This window comes from Perognathus longimembris, chromosome 7, assembly GCF_023159225.1.
Source record: "Perognathus longimembris pacificus isolate PPM17 chromosome 7, ASM2315922v1, whole genome shotgun sequence".
Classification (NCBI taxonomy): domain Eukaryota; kingdom Metazoa; phylum Chordata; class Mammalia; order Rodentia; family Heteromyidae; genus Perognathus; species Perognathus longimembris.
The window spans coordinates 65,690,319-65,708,699 of record NC_063167.1 but is presented as its reverse complement, the minus strand read 5'-3'; the positions used below and the strand labels follow the sequence as shown (position 1 = coordinate 65,708,699).

Here is an 18,381-nt window from a genome sequence, read left to right as displayed (position 1 = left end):
TGTGTCCGAGGCAGGCACTCTTGCCACTAGGCTATATCCCCAGCCCTACTTTAAGTTTTTAAAGTTAATTAGAATTGCTTCTCAAATTAGTGCTGTTCATCTTTTGAGGAGTGCATCTGTGCTTGTCGGACCTTTTGAACCTTTCTCCTTACTTTGGGTCAAACAGTGCAACACGATATGTTAAAATTTTCTTCAACTGATCTCCCTGCTTTGGCTTTCCCTGACTACTCTTATGGTATACAGAGATGGTGGATGAAGAACCTCCCCTCTCTCTTATCTTAGTCCTATTGTGACTTAGATATGTCACAGATGTTAAGCTGCTTATACCCAGATGTTTTGGCTGATCTAAGAAAATTGAATTTACCCAGTTTTTGAAAATTAATCATTCTGTTATACATTTCCCTGTTCTCTTAAAAATATACCACTAAGATTAGAATGAGATCAGTCTACTCTGTTATAAAAGATTTACCATGATCTGTACTAAGATGCTTTGTTCCCTCCATTCTCCTTTTCCTTTGGATAAATGCTTGCAAGACCACTGCTATTATTTTCAAGTCTTACATGCAGATGAAAGTTTTAAAATGGATGCTTCTTATCACACTCCCCTCCCCCCAAGAGAGAAACATTCACAGTATCTGCCAGCTTTTTTATTTTCATAGTAGTAAACAGGTAGTATAAAGCACTTACTTAGAACTATATTAAGTACTTTACACACAAATTAGCTCACTTCATCTTTATAATCTTTAAAATATGAAGTTATTGATGAAGGCTAAAGCTTTAGGAAGTGATGGCATTTAAATGAAGTAATTTGTCCAAGGCTGAGCAGCAAATGGCAGAGACGATACTTGTAACCATCGTATTAACTGACTGTCAGTACCATAACTTCTTATAATTGCTAAAGTAAGGAATTTTTGTCATTCATTCCTTTCTCCTTTCCTATTGTGGTGTATGAGCAAAGATGAAAATGTGCTTTCTGCTTTCATTTTTATGGCAGCTTATTGAAAGATCTCATGGTTTATAAATTTAGTCTAGAAGAGACTCTGGAATCTGATGTACATTTAGACAAACAGTGTGATCCTCAATAATTAGCATCATTTGTAAAGTAATGAGGGTGTTACTTAGTTTTATATGGCTGTGAGGATTGAATGAGAGCATGTAAAAAGGGTACAGTGACTCCCATGTTTCAGTTCAGTGTTACTTCCTTTCCATGCTGAAAGTATTACCAGACATTTAGCTTTTCCCCCAAAGCAGTCATCAGAACCATTTGCTCATGCCTGTGTTTTGACGTGGTGTAGTTCCTTCCTGTGTTAAGACGAAAAGTTTCCTGTCTGGCTTGTTCCTGATTGCAAGTTTAATGTTTATATATAAATTGTTCTGTACATTTTTCATTAAATAGTGTGAAACGAGGTTAGACATATTTTGACTTTTTTAGAAAGCATTCCCTATGAATACTTAGTGATTATGTGTTTTCTGTGTTTTTCTTCCCAAGTTGAAAACAATGATTTATGTGTGTTAATCTGAATGTTTTGTTTTTTTCTCCCCACATTGTTTTGTACCAGACTTGAATCTGAATCATTATTATACATAAAAACTTTGCCTCATATAAAAATAGCTGTATTAGCTGTATGCTGTTGACTCAACGCTTAAAATCTTAGCTACTGTAAGAGGCTAAGATCAAAGGATCATGTTTGGAAGCAAGAATATCTGTGAGACTCTTATCTCCAGTTAAGTACTAAAAAGCTGAAAGTGGAGCTGGAAGTGGCTCTAGTGGTAGAGAGTTAGCCTGGAGCAAAAACAAGCTCAGGAACTGTGCCTAGTCCCTGAGTCTAAGTTCCAGGATCTGCAAAAATGTAAAAAGGAATAGCTTTATGGTGTTGTTTTTTTCTCTGTTGGTGCTGACCCTGCTTGGCTTAATTGCTGGTACTCTACCTACCACTTGAAACATATCTCCATTTCTTTTGTTTGATTAGTATAAGATTTTTCTGCGTAGCCAGGTTGGCCTTGGAACTAAATCCTTCTAGCTCAGCTTCCATCAAATACTATTATAGGCATACATCACTGTACCTGGCCTTCTTTTTGCCTAATTCTCTTCTTTTTAAGAATTAGAATATGAATGAATAATCATACCATATGGTTAAAAGAAGATTATTACTGGATTGGGACAGTAATCATAGGATGCTTTAGGACAAATGTTTGAAATACGAAATTTAAGCTGGAACTTGGATGTTGAAATTTCCTGGGAAAAGAAGAGCTGATTTAGAAGTATTAGAGGTACTAGGTAAATCCTATCTTGCCTCTCTGTGATTTAGATGTGTGCTTATATTTTAGGTGACCGGGTCATTGATGTGGGATCTGAATGGAGAACTTTCAGCAATGACAAAGCAACAAAAGATCCATCTCGAGTTGGAGATTCTCAGAATCCTCTTCTGAGTGATGGAGATTTGTCTACTATGATTGGCAAGGTAATAAGTAGGTCCATTCAGCAGGAAATACCAAATACAGAGTGACTAAAAATCTGGGAGTTTGGGATCTTGGCAAAAGTGCCATTCACTGCCTGCTTCCATGGGGATCTTAATGTGGGAATAGCCTTGCCAGTACTACCATTGTGAAAGATATGGAGGGAAAATATCAAGTCAAAACTAGAGTCTATATCTCAGATCCCTTTCTTCATAAAGCATGTGGCATAAAAAGTTGTTTACTGTTTTTGAATTCATATGGGTATGTCCTGTGAATATCAAGAACAGCTCACGCCAAATAATTGTGTAGTGATGATAAAGGTCTAAGGAAATGTAAAGTATTAATAACGTAGTATGTAATCTATACTATGTGCTCAGTAAATGATGGCAATTATTATGTCACACTAATTTCCTTGACAACCTGGACTTTTTTTTTTTTTTTATAAAACTAGGTTATCTGTTGAAAATAGTAGTGACACTATTCTGAGGGGATTAGTCGATCAAGGAAGTGTATGATATTTTAGTACTTTACATAGTCTGTTTTGAAAAAAATTGATTATATTTTCTAGTTAAATTATGTATTAGATTTGCAAAACATGGTATAGTCTAGGTTTAAAATATATAACTGTATATCAAGAAGTACTTTTTATGTTTGTCCTATGAAGCCATATAACAACATGGCAAAAAAGTATATTACAGATATTTAAAAAACATAATATCCCAATTGATAGAATTTTTTATGCTTAATTGGTTTGAATAAGAAGTACACATCTCAAAAACAAATATATAAATAAAGCAGAGGGCTCAAACGTGTAATCCTCACTACTCAGGAGTCTGAGATCTGAGGATTGCACTTTGAAGCCAGCCAGGGCTGGGAAGTTTGTAAAACTTCTATATCCAGTTAACCATCAAAAAGCTGGAAGTAGAGCTGTGACTCAAGTGTTAGAGGACAAATACTGAGTGAAAAAGTTAAAGCTAAGGGACAGTGCCTACGTCCTGAGTACAGGGCCCTATACCAATACCAAAAATAACAAAGAGGCTAGGTGCTGGTGGCTCACACCTGTAATTCTAGCTACTGGGAGGCTGAGATCTGAGGACTGTGGTTCAAAGTCAGCCCAAACAAGAAGGTCCCCGTGAGATTCTTATCTCCAATTAACCTTTCAGAAACCAGAAGTGGCTCTGTGGCTCAAGTGATAAGAGTGCTAGCTAGCCTTGAGCAAAAGAGCTCAGGGAGAGTGACTAGGCCTTGCGTTCAAGCCCCATGACTGAAAAAAAAAAAAAAAGATGAATGACAGGAATGTAAAAGAGGTCCTGTCTGGGTGGGGGTACTAGTGGGAAGGGAGAGAAAAAAGAGAGGGTGGAGACGGGGTTAGAGTGTCAGCCTTGAGCACAAGACTAGAGGCCCTGAGTTCAAGCCCCATAACCGACAAAAATAAATAAATAAACCGATGTTTAAAGTTTTAAAGCATTATTTTATATAGGGCACAGGAGCTGCAAGCTTTGATGAGTTTGGCAATTCCAAGTACCATAATCGGAGAACAATGAGTAGTTCTGATCGAGCAATGATGAATGCATTCAAGGAAATCACTACTATGGCAGACAGAATCAACCTCCCTCGAAATATAGTTGTAAGTTCTCAACTGCCTCCTTTAAGCCATTCTGGCATTGATTTAGCATAATTTAATGAACACATGAAATTTTGATATTGCAACTAATGAAATAGCCTAGAGTTAATTAAACTTATTTTCTCTGCATTGAAGGATCGAACAAATAATTTATTCAAGCAAGTGTATGAGCAGAAGAGCCTGAAGGGAAGGGCTAATGATGCCATAGCTTCTGCTTGTCTGTACATTGCCTGCAGACAAGAAGGGGTTCCTAGGACGTTTAAAGGTATGCCTTTAGTTGCATAAAGTAATAGACAAAAATCAATTTGACACTCAGAAGGTAAGTCATGTCTTCATTTTTATGTACAGTAATCTGCTTGTACATATTTGCTGCTGCCTGATTATGTTGTTCCTTAACAACATAGTAGTCATTTTAGTCCCTGCGAGTCTTGTGCTCTTTGCTAGTAAAGTCTTTTGATTGACTGTGTGGTTTTGAAGCCTGGCATCATGTGTATCTTTGGTAGGACTTACGTAGTAAGTCTGCACACTTGGTGATGAAAAAGAGCTTCCACTCCTAACACACAGGAAGTCATTGTACAAAGCACCAGTGAAATTTTTTCTCTTGAGGTGTGGAATTAGCAGTTTTATGCACATTGGAGGCTTTGAGATACCTGATGTTTTTCATTGAATTTTCATACAGTTTCCCATGAATATGTGACAATCTTTTTTTTTTTTTTTTGCCAGTCCTGGGGCTTGGGCTCAGGGCCTGAGCACTGTCCCTGGCTTCTTGCTCAAGGCTAGCACTCTGCCACTTGAGCCACAGCGCCACTTCTGGCCATTTTCTATATATGTGGTGCTGAGGAATTGGACCTAGGTCTTCATGTATATGAGGCAAGCACTCTTGCCACTAGGCCATATTCCCAGCCCTGTGACAATCTCTTAATCATGTCTTCATGATGCTTATACTTTCACTCTTCATTATTGCACTGAATATTTTTATATGTTTTCTTATGGCAGTATGAAAATAGTATGGCCATTGTTTACTATTGTAACTAAAACAGTCTTTTGCGAACCTCATTCTGAAAGTGTTTAGTGGTTGAATATTTAGAACAAGAGTCTAATACTTTATTTCATTGAGTTATTGAGCCATAGCAGCAAGGATTGCATGTGCATATGGCATTGTGTGGATTGGAGCATTCTTTAGTATATTCATATTTTCTGTTTTTTTTTTTTTTTTTTAACCAGTTCTGGTGCTGTCTCTGAGCCTCTTTGTGCTCAAGGCTAGTGCTCTGTCACTTGAGCCACAGATCCACTTCCAGCTTTTTCTGAGCAGTTTATTGGAGTCTTCGGGACATTTTTCCCTGGGCTGGCTTTGAACTCTATCCTCAGATCTTATAAGTAGCTAGTTTTATAGGTGGGAGCCACCAGTGCCTGCTTTTGTTGTCTTCTTGGAACACTGCTTAAATACCAAAGAAGTTTTGAACTAGTTGAAGAAACTTAATTGCATAAGTTGAAACTGAAGATTAGTTCATATTTTGAAAGATTAGGGCCTAAATTTATCTTTAAATTGTGAATATTCAAATTAACCAAGAAATTTCAAATAAGCTATATGGGTCTTATCGCTAAGAGTATTAGGATTGCATCTGAATCTTTTGCAAGTATAGAATGCATTATTTTGGAGTCAGAAACAGATTTTAGAATAAACTCTGTATGGCTTATCTAAATATTTACTTTTTTTCTTTCAGAAATATGTGCTGTATCACGAATTTCTAAGAAAGAAATTGGTCGGTGTTTTAAACTTATTTTGAAAGCATTAGAAACCAGTGTGGATTTGATTACAACTGGGGACTTTATGTCCAGATTCTGTTCCAACCTTTGTCTTCCTAAGCAAGTGCAGATGGCAGCTACACACATAGCCCGTAAGGCTGTGGAACTGGACTTGGTTCCTGGGAGGAGTCCCATATCTGTGGCTGCAGCAGCTATATACATGGCCTCACAGGCGTCAGCTGAGAAGAGGACTCAGAAAGGTAGGTTCTTTATCAAGAAGGGAGACAGTGTTTTAAGTTAAGTACCCACACCTAGAAGGTACCAGCTAGGTCTTCAGCATCAAAACTTAAGAACTGTTTTGCTCTGAAGTGACCCATAACTATAAATGTTTTATGCAAATGTCTTTTTTCTTTCTTTTTTTTGGTGTTAGTGGGGTTTTGGACTTGGGTCTGCATGCTTGGTAGGCAAGGCACTTCACCACATGAACTATGGGCCTATTTCTGTTTTGCTTTAGTTGCATTTCAAATGAACGTCATGTTATTTTTCTCCTGGGACATCCTGGACTTTAATGCTCCTATTTACTTCTTGCATGTAGCTGAGTGACACTGCTATACCTAGTTAATGGTTGAGACATTCCTGTCTCTTTAAATTGCCAGTCCTTGGGCTTGAACTCAGGGCCTGGGTGCTGTTCCTAAGCTGCTTTTGCTCAGGGCTAGTGCTCTACTACTTGAGCCATAGCACCACTTCCAGCTTTTTCTGAGTGGTTTTTTGGAGACCAGAATCTTGGACTTTCCTGCCACCGCTGGCTTTGAAATATAGTCCTCAGATCTAGGTTCAAAATGTGAGCGAAAAACGCCCATTTTAGATGGGGGTCTTGTAAACTTTTTGCCTAGACTGGCTATCCTGACCTCATTTGTTTCATTTTTAGGTACATTTTTTTTCTTTCGATATTCCTGATCATTTTGAGTAGGAGTCTTCTCCCCTTCCCCATCTTACCTTTGTAAATCTTACTGTTCGTGGGCATGCTGTTTCCTGCTCGCTGGTGTGTTGCTCTAGCAGTCACTACACCATAAATGTGTTTGTTGGCTAGAACCTTTAACATTCTGTGAAGCCATGGTTTTTCTTCATTCTGTACAGTATTTACAGTTTCTTAATGAAAATCCTAAGGTATGTAGACACAAGTAATTCAGCATTGTAGAAAGCTATTTTTAATTTTAATGTAGAGAAACTTTGTGGGAAGTATCAAGTAAGCTAAATTTACAAGTAAATATTCATAGATGACTTGAATGATCTTGAAAAGGAATTAAAAAGACAGGGGGCATTTTGCTGTTTAAGAAGGCCACATATGAAATTATTGGCTTCAGTTAACTAATGCAACCTTTTACTTCAGCTTAGATGTGTGTGGGTAAAAGCCATAAATGATGAGGAAGAATGGTTAGAGAGGGCAAGCCAGCCAAGGGTTAGCTAAATAGGACTAAATTTATCTGCACTCTTTTGGCCTCTACTGTTTTTTAAAGGACATTTTAAGTCTTGGTAAAATTGAGGGATTACAGCTGGGCAGATTGTTCTGACTTTGATCCTAGTTGTAAAGTTTGCCGTTCACTACCATAAAAATGCATACTTGGTGTATTCTGATTCTTAATTTTATCATGAATCGTTTTCTTGAAATTTAAGAACCTTTCCAGGTAGGTGTGGTGGCCCATGCCTATAAAGTGAGGGCTAGGGAGGCAGAGGCAGGATCCACTAGTTTGAGGCCAATCTGACAGGGAGACCCTGTCTCAAAAAACAACAACAAAAAAAACAACTTTTTTCTCTATAGTCATTAAACAGTTTCTGCTCAAATAATGATCACTATTCATTTCAAGGATACTGTAAAGCAATGTAAGATAGGGAAATTTTAAATTAGTTAATTGTGTAATGATAGCAAGCATCTACACAGAAAAATCAGTAAGACTCAAGTTTTACCAAAAGACTTAGAATGTACTAAAAAGTAGTGGACCCAAAGGGCTTGGATAGTGACATATGTAAAGAACCCATGGCTAGCCTTTCTTTAATTTCAGTCATATTTGAGCAGATTGAAAAGATGTAAACTGAGTTTGAATTAAATATTGTTTAATCAAAATTTTTAGTTTTGTGCAATTTTAATAAATTGCTCATAATAGCTACATATTATAGTGGCAGTCCTTTGGTGGTTTACTAACCTTGAGCAAAAAAGCCCTGAGCTCTAGCTCCAGCACTGGCGTGCGCGTGCGCACACACACAGAATGTATTGTAGATTACTTCTGTTATCCTTAAATGGATTTATAAAGAAAATATAGCAATCAGTTCAAACGTCATACCCAACATTGTATCTGTAACACAGTGCCATATCCTGATTTACCTTCTGCAAAATTAAACATTTTAATACTATTAACACTAGGGAGACTAACATTACTGTAGTTTTGTCACTGACTTCAGTCCCTGCTTTCTACACTGTAGTTTGTATTATCAGTGTTAAAATCAGTATTTTGGGTTTTATTTTTCCTTTTGGTAGTAGGAAAGAGGTAGGAGGGTAAATGTGCTTATTAATACTTGTTTTTTGTCTTTTAGAAATTGGAGATATTGCTGGTGTTGCTGATGTTACAATTAGACAGTCCTACAGATTAATCTATCCTCGAGCCCCAGATCTCTTTCCTTCAGACTTCAAATTTGACACGCCAGTGGACAAACTACCACAGCTGTAAACTGAGGTAGCTGAGTTTAAAGGTCAAACTTCTGTACTTGAACTGTCTATTGTACATATTCTATACACAGTACTGAGGTTGAGCCTTTAATGAATGAGGACAGAGACATGGTACGCATTCCAGAGCTAAATATTATTGCTTGGCATTCTGTATGTATATACTAGTGAAATATATTTAATGATTTTAATTTCTTCCTGAATTGGCTTTCTTTTGTAGTGATCTAGGAAACTGTATTTTGGAAGATGTTGGAAATTATGTAATTCTCAAATAAAACTTTTCAAAACTAAAGTTTTTGTTATAATTGCATGCACTGTATAGCTTAGAGTTCAGCTGATAAGGGTCCTTATTTTTCATATGTATATATACATATATACACATACTACATATTTAGGTTTTTAATTTTAATAAAATGGAAATAGCAAGAGTTTTTGGAGAACCACTGTTAACATTTATAGCCCATTTTTATGACTTGAAAGGGTATGTGACAAGCTGGACTTGAAAGGCACTAGCTTGAGAGATTTTATATATATATATGAGAGATTTTATATATTATATATATATATATATTCTTGAGTTTATTGAACAGCACAGATGATGCTGGTAAGAAAACAGCAGCTGATCAGCAGATTTAATTGGTGATATTATTTCATTTTGTAATCAGTATGTACAGTTCTTTTCTTTATTCTTGTTTGGACACTTTTTGGATAGGTTATTTAAAATGGGAGATTCCTGGTCATGGCCCGGAAATTTTCTTGGCCAGTACTTACAAGTAATTGTTATATATTGTATGTATTTTGCGTATGTTTCTTTGGGGAACATGGATAGGTAGACACAACATAAGAGAAAACCAACAAAAATTTGCTAATTACCTACCAGTAGCAAATATGTATGGGTGACTAAATCCATGTTAACATATCACATATATAACTAAGGCATTTGTACTCCATGTCTTTTTCATGGTCCCGTCTTTGATCCCCAGCCCCTCCCATTCCCCTGACCTATGGGTGGACCAAGAGCAACAGTGCCCTCAATGTTCCTGGTACTCTATGCTAGGCCGCACAGCCACGGCAGCGAGGACTGCAGGCTGCACCCACAGCCAGGTCTTAATGTTTTTGCAGTCACCAAAGATCCCGAAAAACTGGAAAGTAAAATGCAGAACCAGAAAATTTGGATAAATAAAACAAGTGATTAAAAATAATGGCTTTTGTCATTATCTATTTTTTTTTTGTGCCAGTCCTGGGGCTTGGACTCAGGGCCTGAGTACTGTCTCTGGCTTCTTTTTGCTCAAGGCTAGCACTCTACCACTTGAGCCACAGTGCCATCTCTGTGGCTTTTTCTATATATATAGTGCTGAGGAATCGAACCGAGGGCTTCATGTATATGAGGCAAACTCTCTTGCCAGTAGGCCATATTCCCAGCCCCTTGTTTTGCTTTTTTTAAACTCAAGTTGAGGGTCTGATGGTGTAGCTCAGCAGTAGGGTCCTTGTTTAACATGTAGTAGGCCCTTGGGTTAATCCTCATCACCAAAAAACACTCCGTTGTAATATGAGTGAGTAGTAGGAAAAATGCAGATAAATGAAAAGCCTGTTTCCTGCCACTTGAGAAAATCAACATTTTGGTATGTATTTCACTGTGTATGCATTTATAAGACTTGAACAAAGAGAATTGATTTTAAAGATTAATCTGAAGACTGGAGTGCTTGCTGCATTTTTGTGGGCTTTTAAAAAATTTATATTCTTGTAGCTAATTCTGAACACAGAATTACACTTACCATTTTTCTAAACTCTGTTATAGTTAAGTCAGCTTAGTACCAGATATTGGTGTGGGGAAAAATGCCTTTGAGAAGGATAAGTGGTGGCGGTGTGAGCTAGCTCACCATAGTGTGGGTGCTCTGGTATGGCGTGTGCTGGGAACTGGATGCATTCTTGAAGAGCCTTGGGGGAGTCATTGCCTTTAACCACTAAGACAACTCACTTCTAACAGAGAAGTGGGCCTGTCAGTTCCTTGTTTAATACTTGGCCTTCTGAGCATTCTTTTTCTAAGGGCAGTCTAGTCCTTATTTTCCATTTCTTCTGAGACTTCAGCCTTTTTAATATGAATTGAAGCAGATGGCTAGAAGATGTTCTCAAGTCTTCTCTGTGGGCTAGAGGTTATAGCTCAGTGATATGGTGCTTCCCTACTGTGTTCCATCCCCAGCACCACCACCACCACGGCACGCACATGTGCATACACACACGCACACACACACACTCAAGATGGGTTTGGGTTTCTTCACAGCGTTATGCTTTGGCAAAATCCCTAATATTTGGAAATTGAAAGAATTGCAATGCTTATCAGACCTTGTAAGTGAGAGGAGTCTCACATAATTTGCAAACATTTTCTATACCAGTGATTGAACATGACTCCTTTTTTGAGTAATGAAAAACCCTGCACATAAGTGGACACACACCTCACTGATTATGCTTAAGACTTGAAGACAGCTCCAGTTTGGACTACATTTTAGCAAAACGGTAAAGTGCCCTTAGCATGATAATTTCCATGGCTCTGGAAATTTCCAAAGACACTAGAAGCCACTTCCATTAAGTCTCTGCTACTACTCTTGGGGCTCAATAATTTGATTGTAAATTTCATGAGTTTCAGCGCTCTATAATCTCCCCATTTATTTATTTGTTTGTTTGTTTATTTATTTTTATTTTTTGCCAGTCCTGGGGCTTGAACTCAGGGCCTGAGCACTGTCCCTGGCTTCTTTTTGCTCAATGCTAGTACTCTACTACTTAAGCCACAGTGCCACTTTTGGCTTTTTCTGTATAGGTGGTGATGAGGAATCAAACCCAGGGCTTCATGTGCACTATAGACAAGCACTCTACCACTGGGCCATATTACCAGCCCCTCCCCATTTTTTTTTTTTTAATGTCAAACTAGGAAAATTCAAAGACCTATCCTAGTTTACTTAACATCCATGATGGGACTGAGGTCTCTCCATTGTCACACCAGTGAGGCTTCTAGTATGTTGCCTCACTACTGACTGTATCTTTCAAATAAATGACTATTGTACCTAGCTTTTTAGGGAGCTTTTGAATGTCTTATTAAAATCAGCCCAGTGACAAGGAGTTAAGAGCTATAAATGGTTTTTTAATTCTTGCTCCAAACTAAAGGCTTCTTAAACTCCATGCCTGTTGGCATTAATAAGCCTTTGTGTTCAAAGCAACCAATGTCCTTTACCCATAGTTGTCTTTGGTTCCTAAGCTCATTTTGCATCACAGGTGCAAGATTTACTTTAATTATGAAGATGAACAGCTGAGGGGGGTCAGCCTATTACCCATCTGGTCCAAATCCAGCCAAGAGGCCTCTGTGCCCCATGCCAATATTTTCAATTGTCAGTGGCCCTGACTTTTCCTGCTGGTGGGTTTTAATCTCATCTGCCAATTGTGGAGTACTGAGAGAGTCCCTGAACTCCAAAACACCTACTTTGTTCATCAGGATTTCTAGATTATAAGACACCACTATAAGTGCATCATTCAGCTGATCTCTAGGCCATAAGCCTCCAGCATTTTTCATAAACTTAAATTCATAATCCTCATTGGCCTTTCTCTGGCACTGTGATGGAGGGATGGCATTTAGCCTTCTATTTCCAGGGCTTTTGACAAGAAGGGGAAAAGGTGACTAAGAAGAAACAATTATTCATTTTCAATCACATAACATATGCTCTGATGCCTGTTGAGGGTTGGGATGTTGGTCTGTACACCAAGCAACGCTCCAGCAGACACCAGTTCTATCACTATAGCAGAATAGCAGATCTCAGGTTAAGAGCTCAACCCATTTCAGATGCCAGTTGCCGCCAGTAGGCGGCCACCTACAAATTCAAACACCTCTAAGTGGAGGCTCCCACTTCCTCCTGACACTAGTTTCATTAATTTGCTACACCTGCTCACAGAACCCAGGGAAACACATTTAATAGCTTATTATAAAGGACAGTACAAAAGGAACCTGTGGACAACCATACATAGAAGAGATACGCCAGAAAAAGATTTTTTGGGAAAGCACAGAGCTTCCAGGACCTGCTTGGGGGCTTTTACCTTTCAAGAACCATCAAGCATTCAGTTATCCAGAAACTAGTTCTTCCCTTTTGGGTGATTTGGTTTCTTATTATTTTACTATTTTTTAAAAATGTTTTTGAATCATCTCTCTATGTGGCCCAGGCTGCCTCAGCCACTCAAATATTGGGATTGCAGGTCTGTACCACCATGCTTGCTTTCTTTTGGGGTTTTTATGGTAGCTCCCATTTGAAGGCAAAATTCACATAATTAGCCATTCATCATCTCCTTCCTGGGGGCTGGGGCCCCGGGGGTAGAACTGATCATTACAATCTGCTTATCTCATGGCTGGTTCCCCTGGCAACCTGTCACCATCCAGATCCTATCCAGGAACCTGAATCATCTCATTTAGAAGGTGCTGTATCATCTGGGAAGCTGCACAGGTCTTAGGATTTTGGATAAAAGATCAATGCAAAGAGTCAGTAAACCCAGTACTCAGAAAATGAAAGTTTTAGTGGTGTATGTTAGGAACCAAGGTCAGAGACAATGTCGCAGGGGCTCTTTTCTCCAGCACATATCAGAACAAGTCTCATGCCCCATCTGTGGTCTCAGCCTAATACTGGCAATGCCATTATTTGAAAGGATAAATGTTTAATTTTGAGATCTTTGAGAAAAAGCAAATATTGCATATAAAATACTTATCAAGAATAAGAAGAACTGACGTAGAAATAATGCTGTTGAGTCAGGTGCTCATGTCTTATGCCTGTAATTGTATTCAGGAATCTGAAATTGGGAGGGTCTTAGTCCAAGACCAACACTGGTAGAAGAGTATACCTTAACAATCTACCCACTAAAAAAAAAAAAAAAAGCAAGGCTGAGGAATGTCTCAAATGGTAAAGTGCCAGATGAACAAGCAAGCTGATCAAGCTCAAGGCCTGAGTTCAAACTCCAGTACAGTCATTAAAAAATATTGTGAAGTTAACATCCTACCAAAGTATATCTTGTTTTAAATTAACATAGATGACACGTACTTAAAACCACACATATACAAGGACAGGCATAGTGTTAGGAGACATGAGAAAGAATAGTTTTATCTTACAGTTTAAGGTCAGGCTGGAAGCACTACCAAATGAGTCTTGTTAATCATGAAGGAAGTCCTTTTGATTCCTCATAGAGTTTGCTATGTCTGTAGTTCCTTCTGACTCTACAGCTAGGAAACACTAGAAAACAATAGATCTTGTTCCTCCTAATATTTGAGATATCAAGTATTACCTATGCACTCAACTTCACACTTGTTAATGTCGGGGGGTATCCACTTTTCAGTATACAACAGAAGCTGTGCAGTATACAAGTTTCAATTATGACATCTACCTTTTAGCTCTGTGAGTTTATTATCACTTTTTCAGATAGCAAACCTGGACACTTAGGCATCACTAGTGCCTGGGTATCCAACTACATAGGCCTGAATGTGTCCAAAAGATCTCAGCTGTAGCTCCAGAAGAACAAAATGGGCCCCTCGGCTCTGTTATATAGAATACACTGAAGATTTTTTTTTTAATGTTAGAATTGATCTGGTATAGTTCCTTAATTTATAGAATATTAGGATAGAATGTTTTTGTCACTCTGGGGGATTGAACTTATCCAAGGTCATGTTACATGTTAGCAACCACATGAGAACTTTTCTCAGTTTTTTTTTTGTTTTTTTGTCTTTTTTGCTATTTCCATGGCCTAATTTTGCAAATGCTTGTAAATCATTTCAAGTGGAAAGGCTCTGTGGCTAACATTACAGTTAAGGGGCCAAGCATCATAGGATTGTCTGAGGCACATCTTTTTAGCCCAACATGAACTTAGACTGTCTCAGTCACTAACATAAACATTTTAATCATTTATACTGTCTTTGTATAAAGCAAAGGGGACTATTGAAAAACTCTTGAGAAATGAAATCCATGGTGTGAATATGACCTACTGTTTGATTTACAGTGTCAGTAAAGACCCAGTAAGATAATGCAGAAATTGTATTTTTAAATGATTACCTAATGAAAGCTATTATATTTACTGAACACTTACTGTGTGTCACAGTTCTGTACATTTGACAGTGGAGACGAATACAAATGTTGCAAAACATACATTCAAGTAACACAAAAAAGGTATGAGTCTGACACAGGTTATGGAAGGCACACAGAGGAGGGTTTGATTAGATCTATCATGGAAACTGGTGGAAAGTCACATCTCATTTAGCCCTGGCTTTTACTGACTGGTCAGAATGACATCCTGGGTAGTCTACCAACATGACAAGCCTTTTCTTACCTTGAGGAAAGAGTGTTCCAAAGAGAAACACAATGGACAACAGTAATACATTCTGTGACTTGTTTAAGATCGAGAACTTCAGATATTTCAGGAAGTTTAGCAACAAAGGGTAAAGAAGCCTAACTCATCTCAGGTATTAAGTAGAATCTGGAGTGATTTTCAGTTAAGGTCATTGTCATCTATCTTCGTCCTATGCTTGGAAGAAGAAAAGGTCAGCATGTGAACGACAGCTGAGGCGCCACAGTGCGTGGATCTCCTATAGGAACTTCAAGTGGCTTGCAAGCCCTCTTTTCCAGCTCCTTTTCACACATATGCAAACATCTCTTGTCCTGACTTTCCACTCCTTGACACTTACTTGTCCTTTCTAGTGAAGCTTTTTTTAAATTTTTTTTTTATTTATTTTCAATTTTTACTTTTAATTTTCATTATAAAGGTGATGTACAGAGCAGTTGCAGTTACATAGTTAGGTAAAGAGTACATTTCTTTTTGGACAATATCACCCTATCGCTCTTGCTCTCTCCCAGTTTTTGGCATATATTTTAAAAGCACATTTTCTAAATTAGGGAGGATAGTAGTGAAGTTTCTTAAAAGATGCTCTCACTTCCACCGTAAAGGACCACACGCTAATTGCTCTTTTAGTACACTAATAGTACTGTTCTGGCACATCTATGTTGCAAAATCACTGGGAACTCAATCTTAAACAATTGTATTTGATAATATTATCCATTTTGTGTCAAAATTTTGTGTCCCAAGGTAGGGAGAAGCACAACATGTTTGCAGACAAGGTAGGAGGTCAGTAAGAGGGCCCACATGCAATAAGATGGAATTAAGAAGCAGGTCAGGCTGGGCGCTGGTGGCTCATACCTGTAGTCCCAGCTACTCAGGAGGCTGAGATCTGAGGATCATGGCTTGAAGCCAGCCTGGGTAAGGAAGTCTGTGAGACTCTCATCTCCAATAAACTGCTAAAAAAAATATATGTTGAGCACAATAGCTCAACAGCTACATACATATGATTATATAAGATGAGGCTAAGCAAAATGAACTCCAAGAGATGGAAACAGGAGGATTTTACTGTTGTCAATGTTTAATGTACTAGGTGAATTTCCTTTGACATACCCCCTGTGGTCACTGTATATGATTCTGGTACACTGGATACTGTATATATGCTTATCTGAACTGGGGAAGGGAAAGAAAAATGAAGGAGGGTGTAACAAATATGACAAGAAATGTACTCACTACCTTATATAACTATACCCTCTCTGGTCATCACCTTAGCAATACAATTTAATCAAAAAAATTCATACAAGGATGTCTTAAAGATTGGCCAGTAACTTGAATGACTCCGCATCGGAACCAAGGGACAAGGGAACTCTGGTAGGGTGAGAAATAGTTTAGACTTGCAATCATAGTGCTTGGAAGCCTGTTTAACCCTCCCTTCCCTATGAGTAGGAAGGAGTTAATTTAATAGTCATCTAGTAGCCTTATTATAAGGATAAAATGGATGTAGTATGTGAACTGTTCAGAATGACTTAGACAGCAGTAATAGTTATTATTTTTCACCCATTGCATAGTTTTAATGTAAGGATTAAATAAACTATAAATCATTCTTTTCAATTGTTGAAGATACATTGAAATCATTTGTGCTTATTTGGAGGGTAAAGGGTTTGTAACTCAAATGTTTGTTTTCATGGAGTGACACTGTCCAAAAGAAAATGTACTCTGCCTGGTTTATGGAACTGTAACCCCTCTAACTTTAGCATTTTCAAATAAAATTATTAAAAAAGGGAGAAAAAAGTGATGCTATGGTTCAAGTGGGTACAGCACTAGCCTTGAGCGCAAAATGATTCAGGGACAGTGACCAGGCCCAGAATTCAAGCCCAGGGCTGGTTTAAAACAAAAACAAAAAATAAAGGCAGCAGGTCAGACCTTGTCAATGCCTCGTGATCCAAGACACAAAGCTAGTATTTCACAGCGAAAGAGGTGAGAAATCAACGAAGGGTTTGCATTTTTGAAACATTGCTCTAGCTGCCGCATGATGAATAGATTATTCAATAAATAATTCAATGAATAGATTATTAGTCAAAAGCTGGAAGACCAGTGAGGTTAAGAATCCTGGCTGAGGGCTGGGGATATAGCCTAGTGGCAAGAGTGCCTGCCTCGGATACACGAGGCCCTAGGTTCGATTCCCCAGCACCACATATACAGAAAACGGCCAGAAGCGGCGCTGTGGCTCAGGTGGCAGAGTGCTAGCCTTGAGCTGGAAGAAGCCAGGGACAGTGCTCAGGCCCTGAGTCCAAGGCCCAGGACTGGCCAAAAAAAAAAAAAAAAAAAAAGAATCCTGGCTGAGAGGTGGTGACAGCTTCAACTAGGAAATAAAAGAGTGGGAAGAATGGCTTCACACTGCTGTAATGTTCTACCTGTCTTTAAACAAATTTTTTTGAATTTAGGCCATTCATGTGTGTACTTGTGGAAAGGACACAGAGCTACTTGAATCATGCTCCTAAATTTCTCAGAAGAATTGGGACTGGAAATAAAATTTCCCAGTTAGTGGTACGTGAATGGTGTCTTCATTATTGATGTCAGGGAAGGTGTGTTAACAGGAGAGGGGATTAGCAGAGCCCAAGGTGCAAATCCCAGAATGCACAGTGCCTGTGGCAGGGGATGTCTGGACAGTCCCTGTCTCTATTCCCTTCTCTATTCCCACAACAAATGTATAGACCAGAGATATATCACTCTTTTTCAATGTTGTTGTTTTGGCAGTGCTAAGATTGGAATTCAAAGCCTCTGTCACACTAAAGCATTCTACCACTTGAATGCCATGTCTTGAGACTTTCGCTTTAGGGTGTGTGTGTGTGCTGTTCCTGAGTTTTTGTGCTCAAGGCTAGCACTCAGCACTCTTACCTCCTGAGCCACAGCTCCTCTTCCAGATTTTGGTAATTGATTAGAGATAAGTCATGAACTTTCCTACGTGGGCTGGCTTCCAACCAGGATCCACGTAGACTCCCACGTAGCTAGGATTATGCTCAGCATTGCATTACTCATTTTTAGGATAGGGTCCCATGTTTATGCCTGGGCTAACTTAAACCACAATCCTATTTATGCTTCCTGAGTGACAATTGAACATCACCATGCCCAGTTTACTGGTTGAGATGTGGGGTCTCACTAACTGTTGCTCAGCCTTGAACCACAATTCTACCTAGCCTGTCAGTAATTTTTGAAACTAATTATAGGATGCTGAGATAAGTGGTATTAGCAGTTTTTGAATGAGTTTTATCCAGGAGAAAGCACATTCTCCAGCTTTTCCATTTCTACTGTCTGCAGTGTGACTGTGCTGTCAGCAGTCAACTATGAAGGTGAAGGTATTGGGAAGTGACAAATAAGCTAAACAAATCTAAGTCACAATAATCTTGTAGTAAAAACAGATACAACTCTCCTATATTCAAGATATTACTTTTTTAGGTATCTGTTACACCTACCCAGCCTACATTTG

General features: G+C 38.5%; 1 protein-coding gene across 2 annotated transcripts in view; it reads left to right on the top strand.

Moving 5' to 3' along the window:
• Nucleotides 1-9,737, top strand: part of Gtf2b (general transcription factor IIB) — a 28,551-nt gene extending 18,814 nt beyond the window's left edge. Inside the window, exons 3-8 of one of the 2 annotated variants that reach the window (XM_048351715.1) lie at nt 2,329-2,462; nt 3,938-4,084; nt 4,217-4,346; nt 5,806-6,087; nt 8,417-8,556; nt 9,530-9,737. In XM_048351715.1, coding sequence (XP_048207672.1) covers nt 2,329-2,462; nt 3,938-4,084; nt 4,217-4,346; nt 5,806-6,087; nt 8,417-8,550 — 827 coding nt within the window. In that variant the 3' untranslated portion in view covers nt 8,551-8,556; nt 9,530-9,737. Of the gene's footprint in view, nt 1-2,328; nt 2,463-3,937; nt 4,085-4,216; nt 4,347-5,805; nt 6,088-8,416; nt 8,835-9,529 lie in introns of those variants that run through there. The other variant, XM_048351714.1, reaches the window with a different exon arrangement.
• The last annotated feature ends 8,644 nt before the right edge of the window (nt 9,738-18,381 follow it).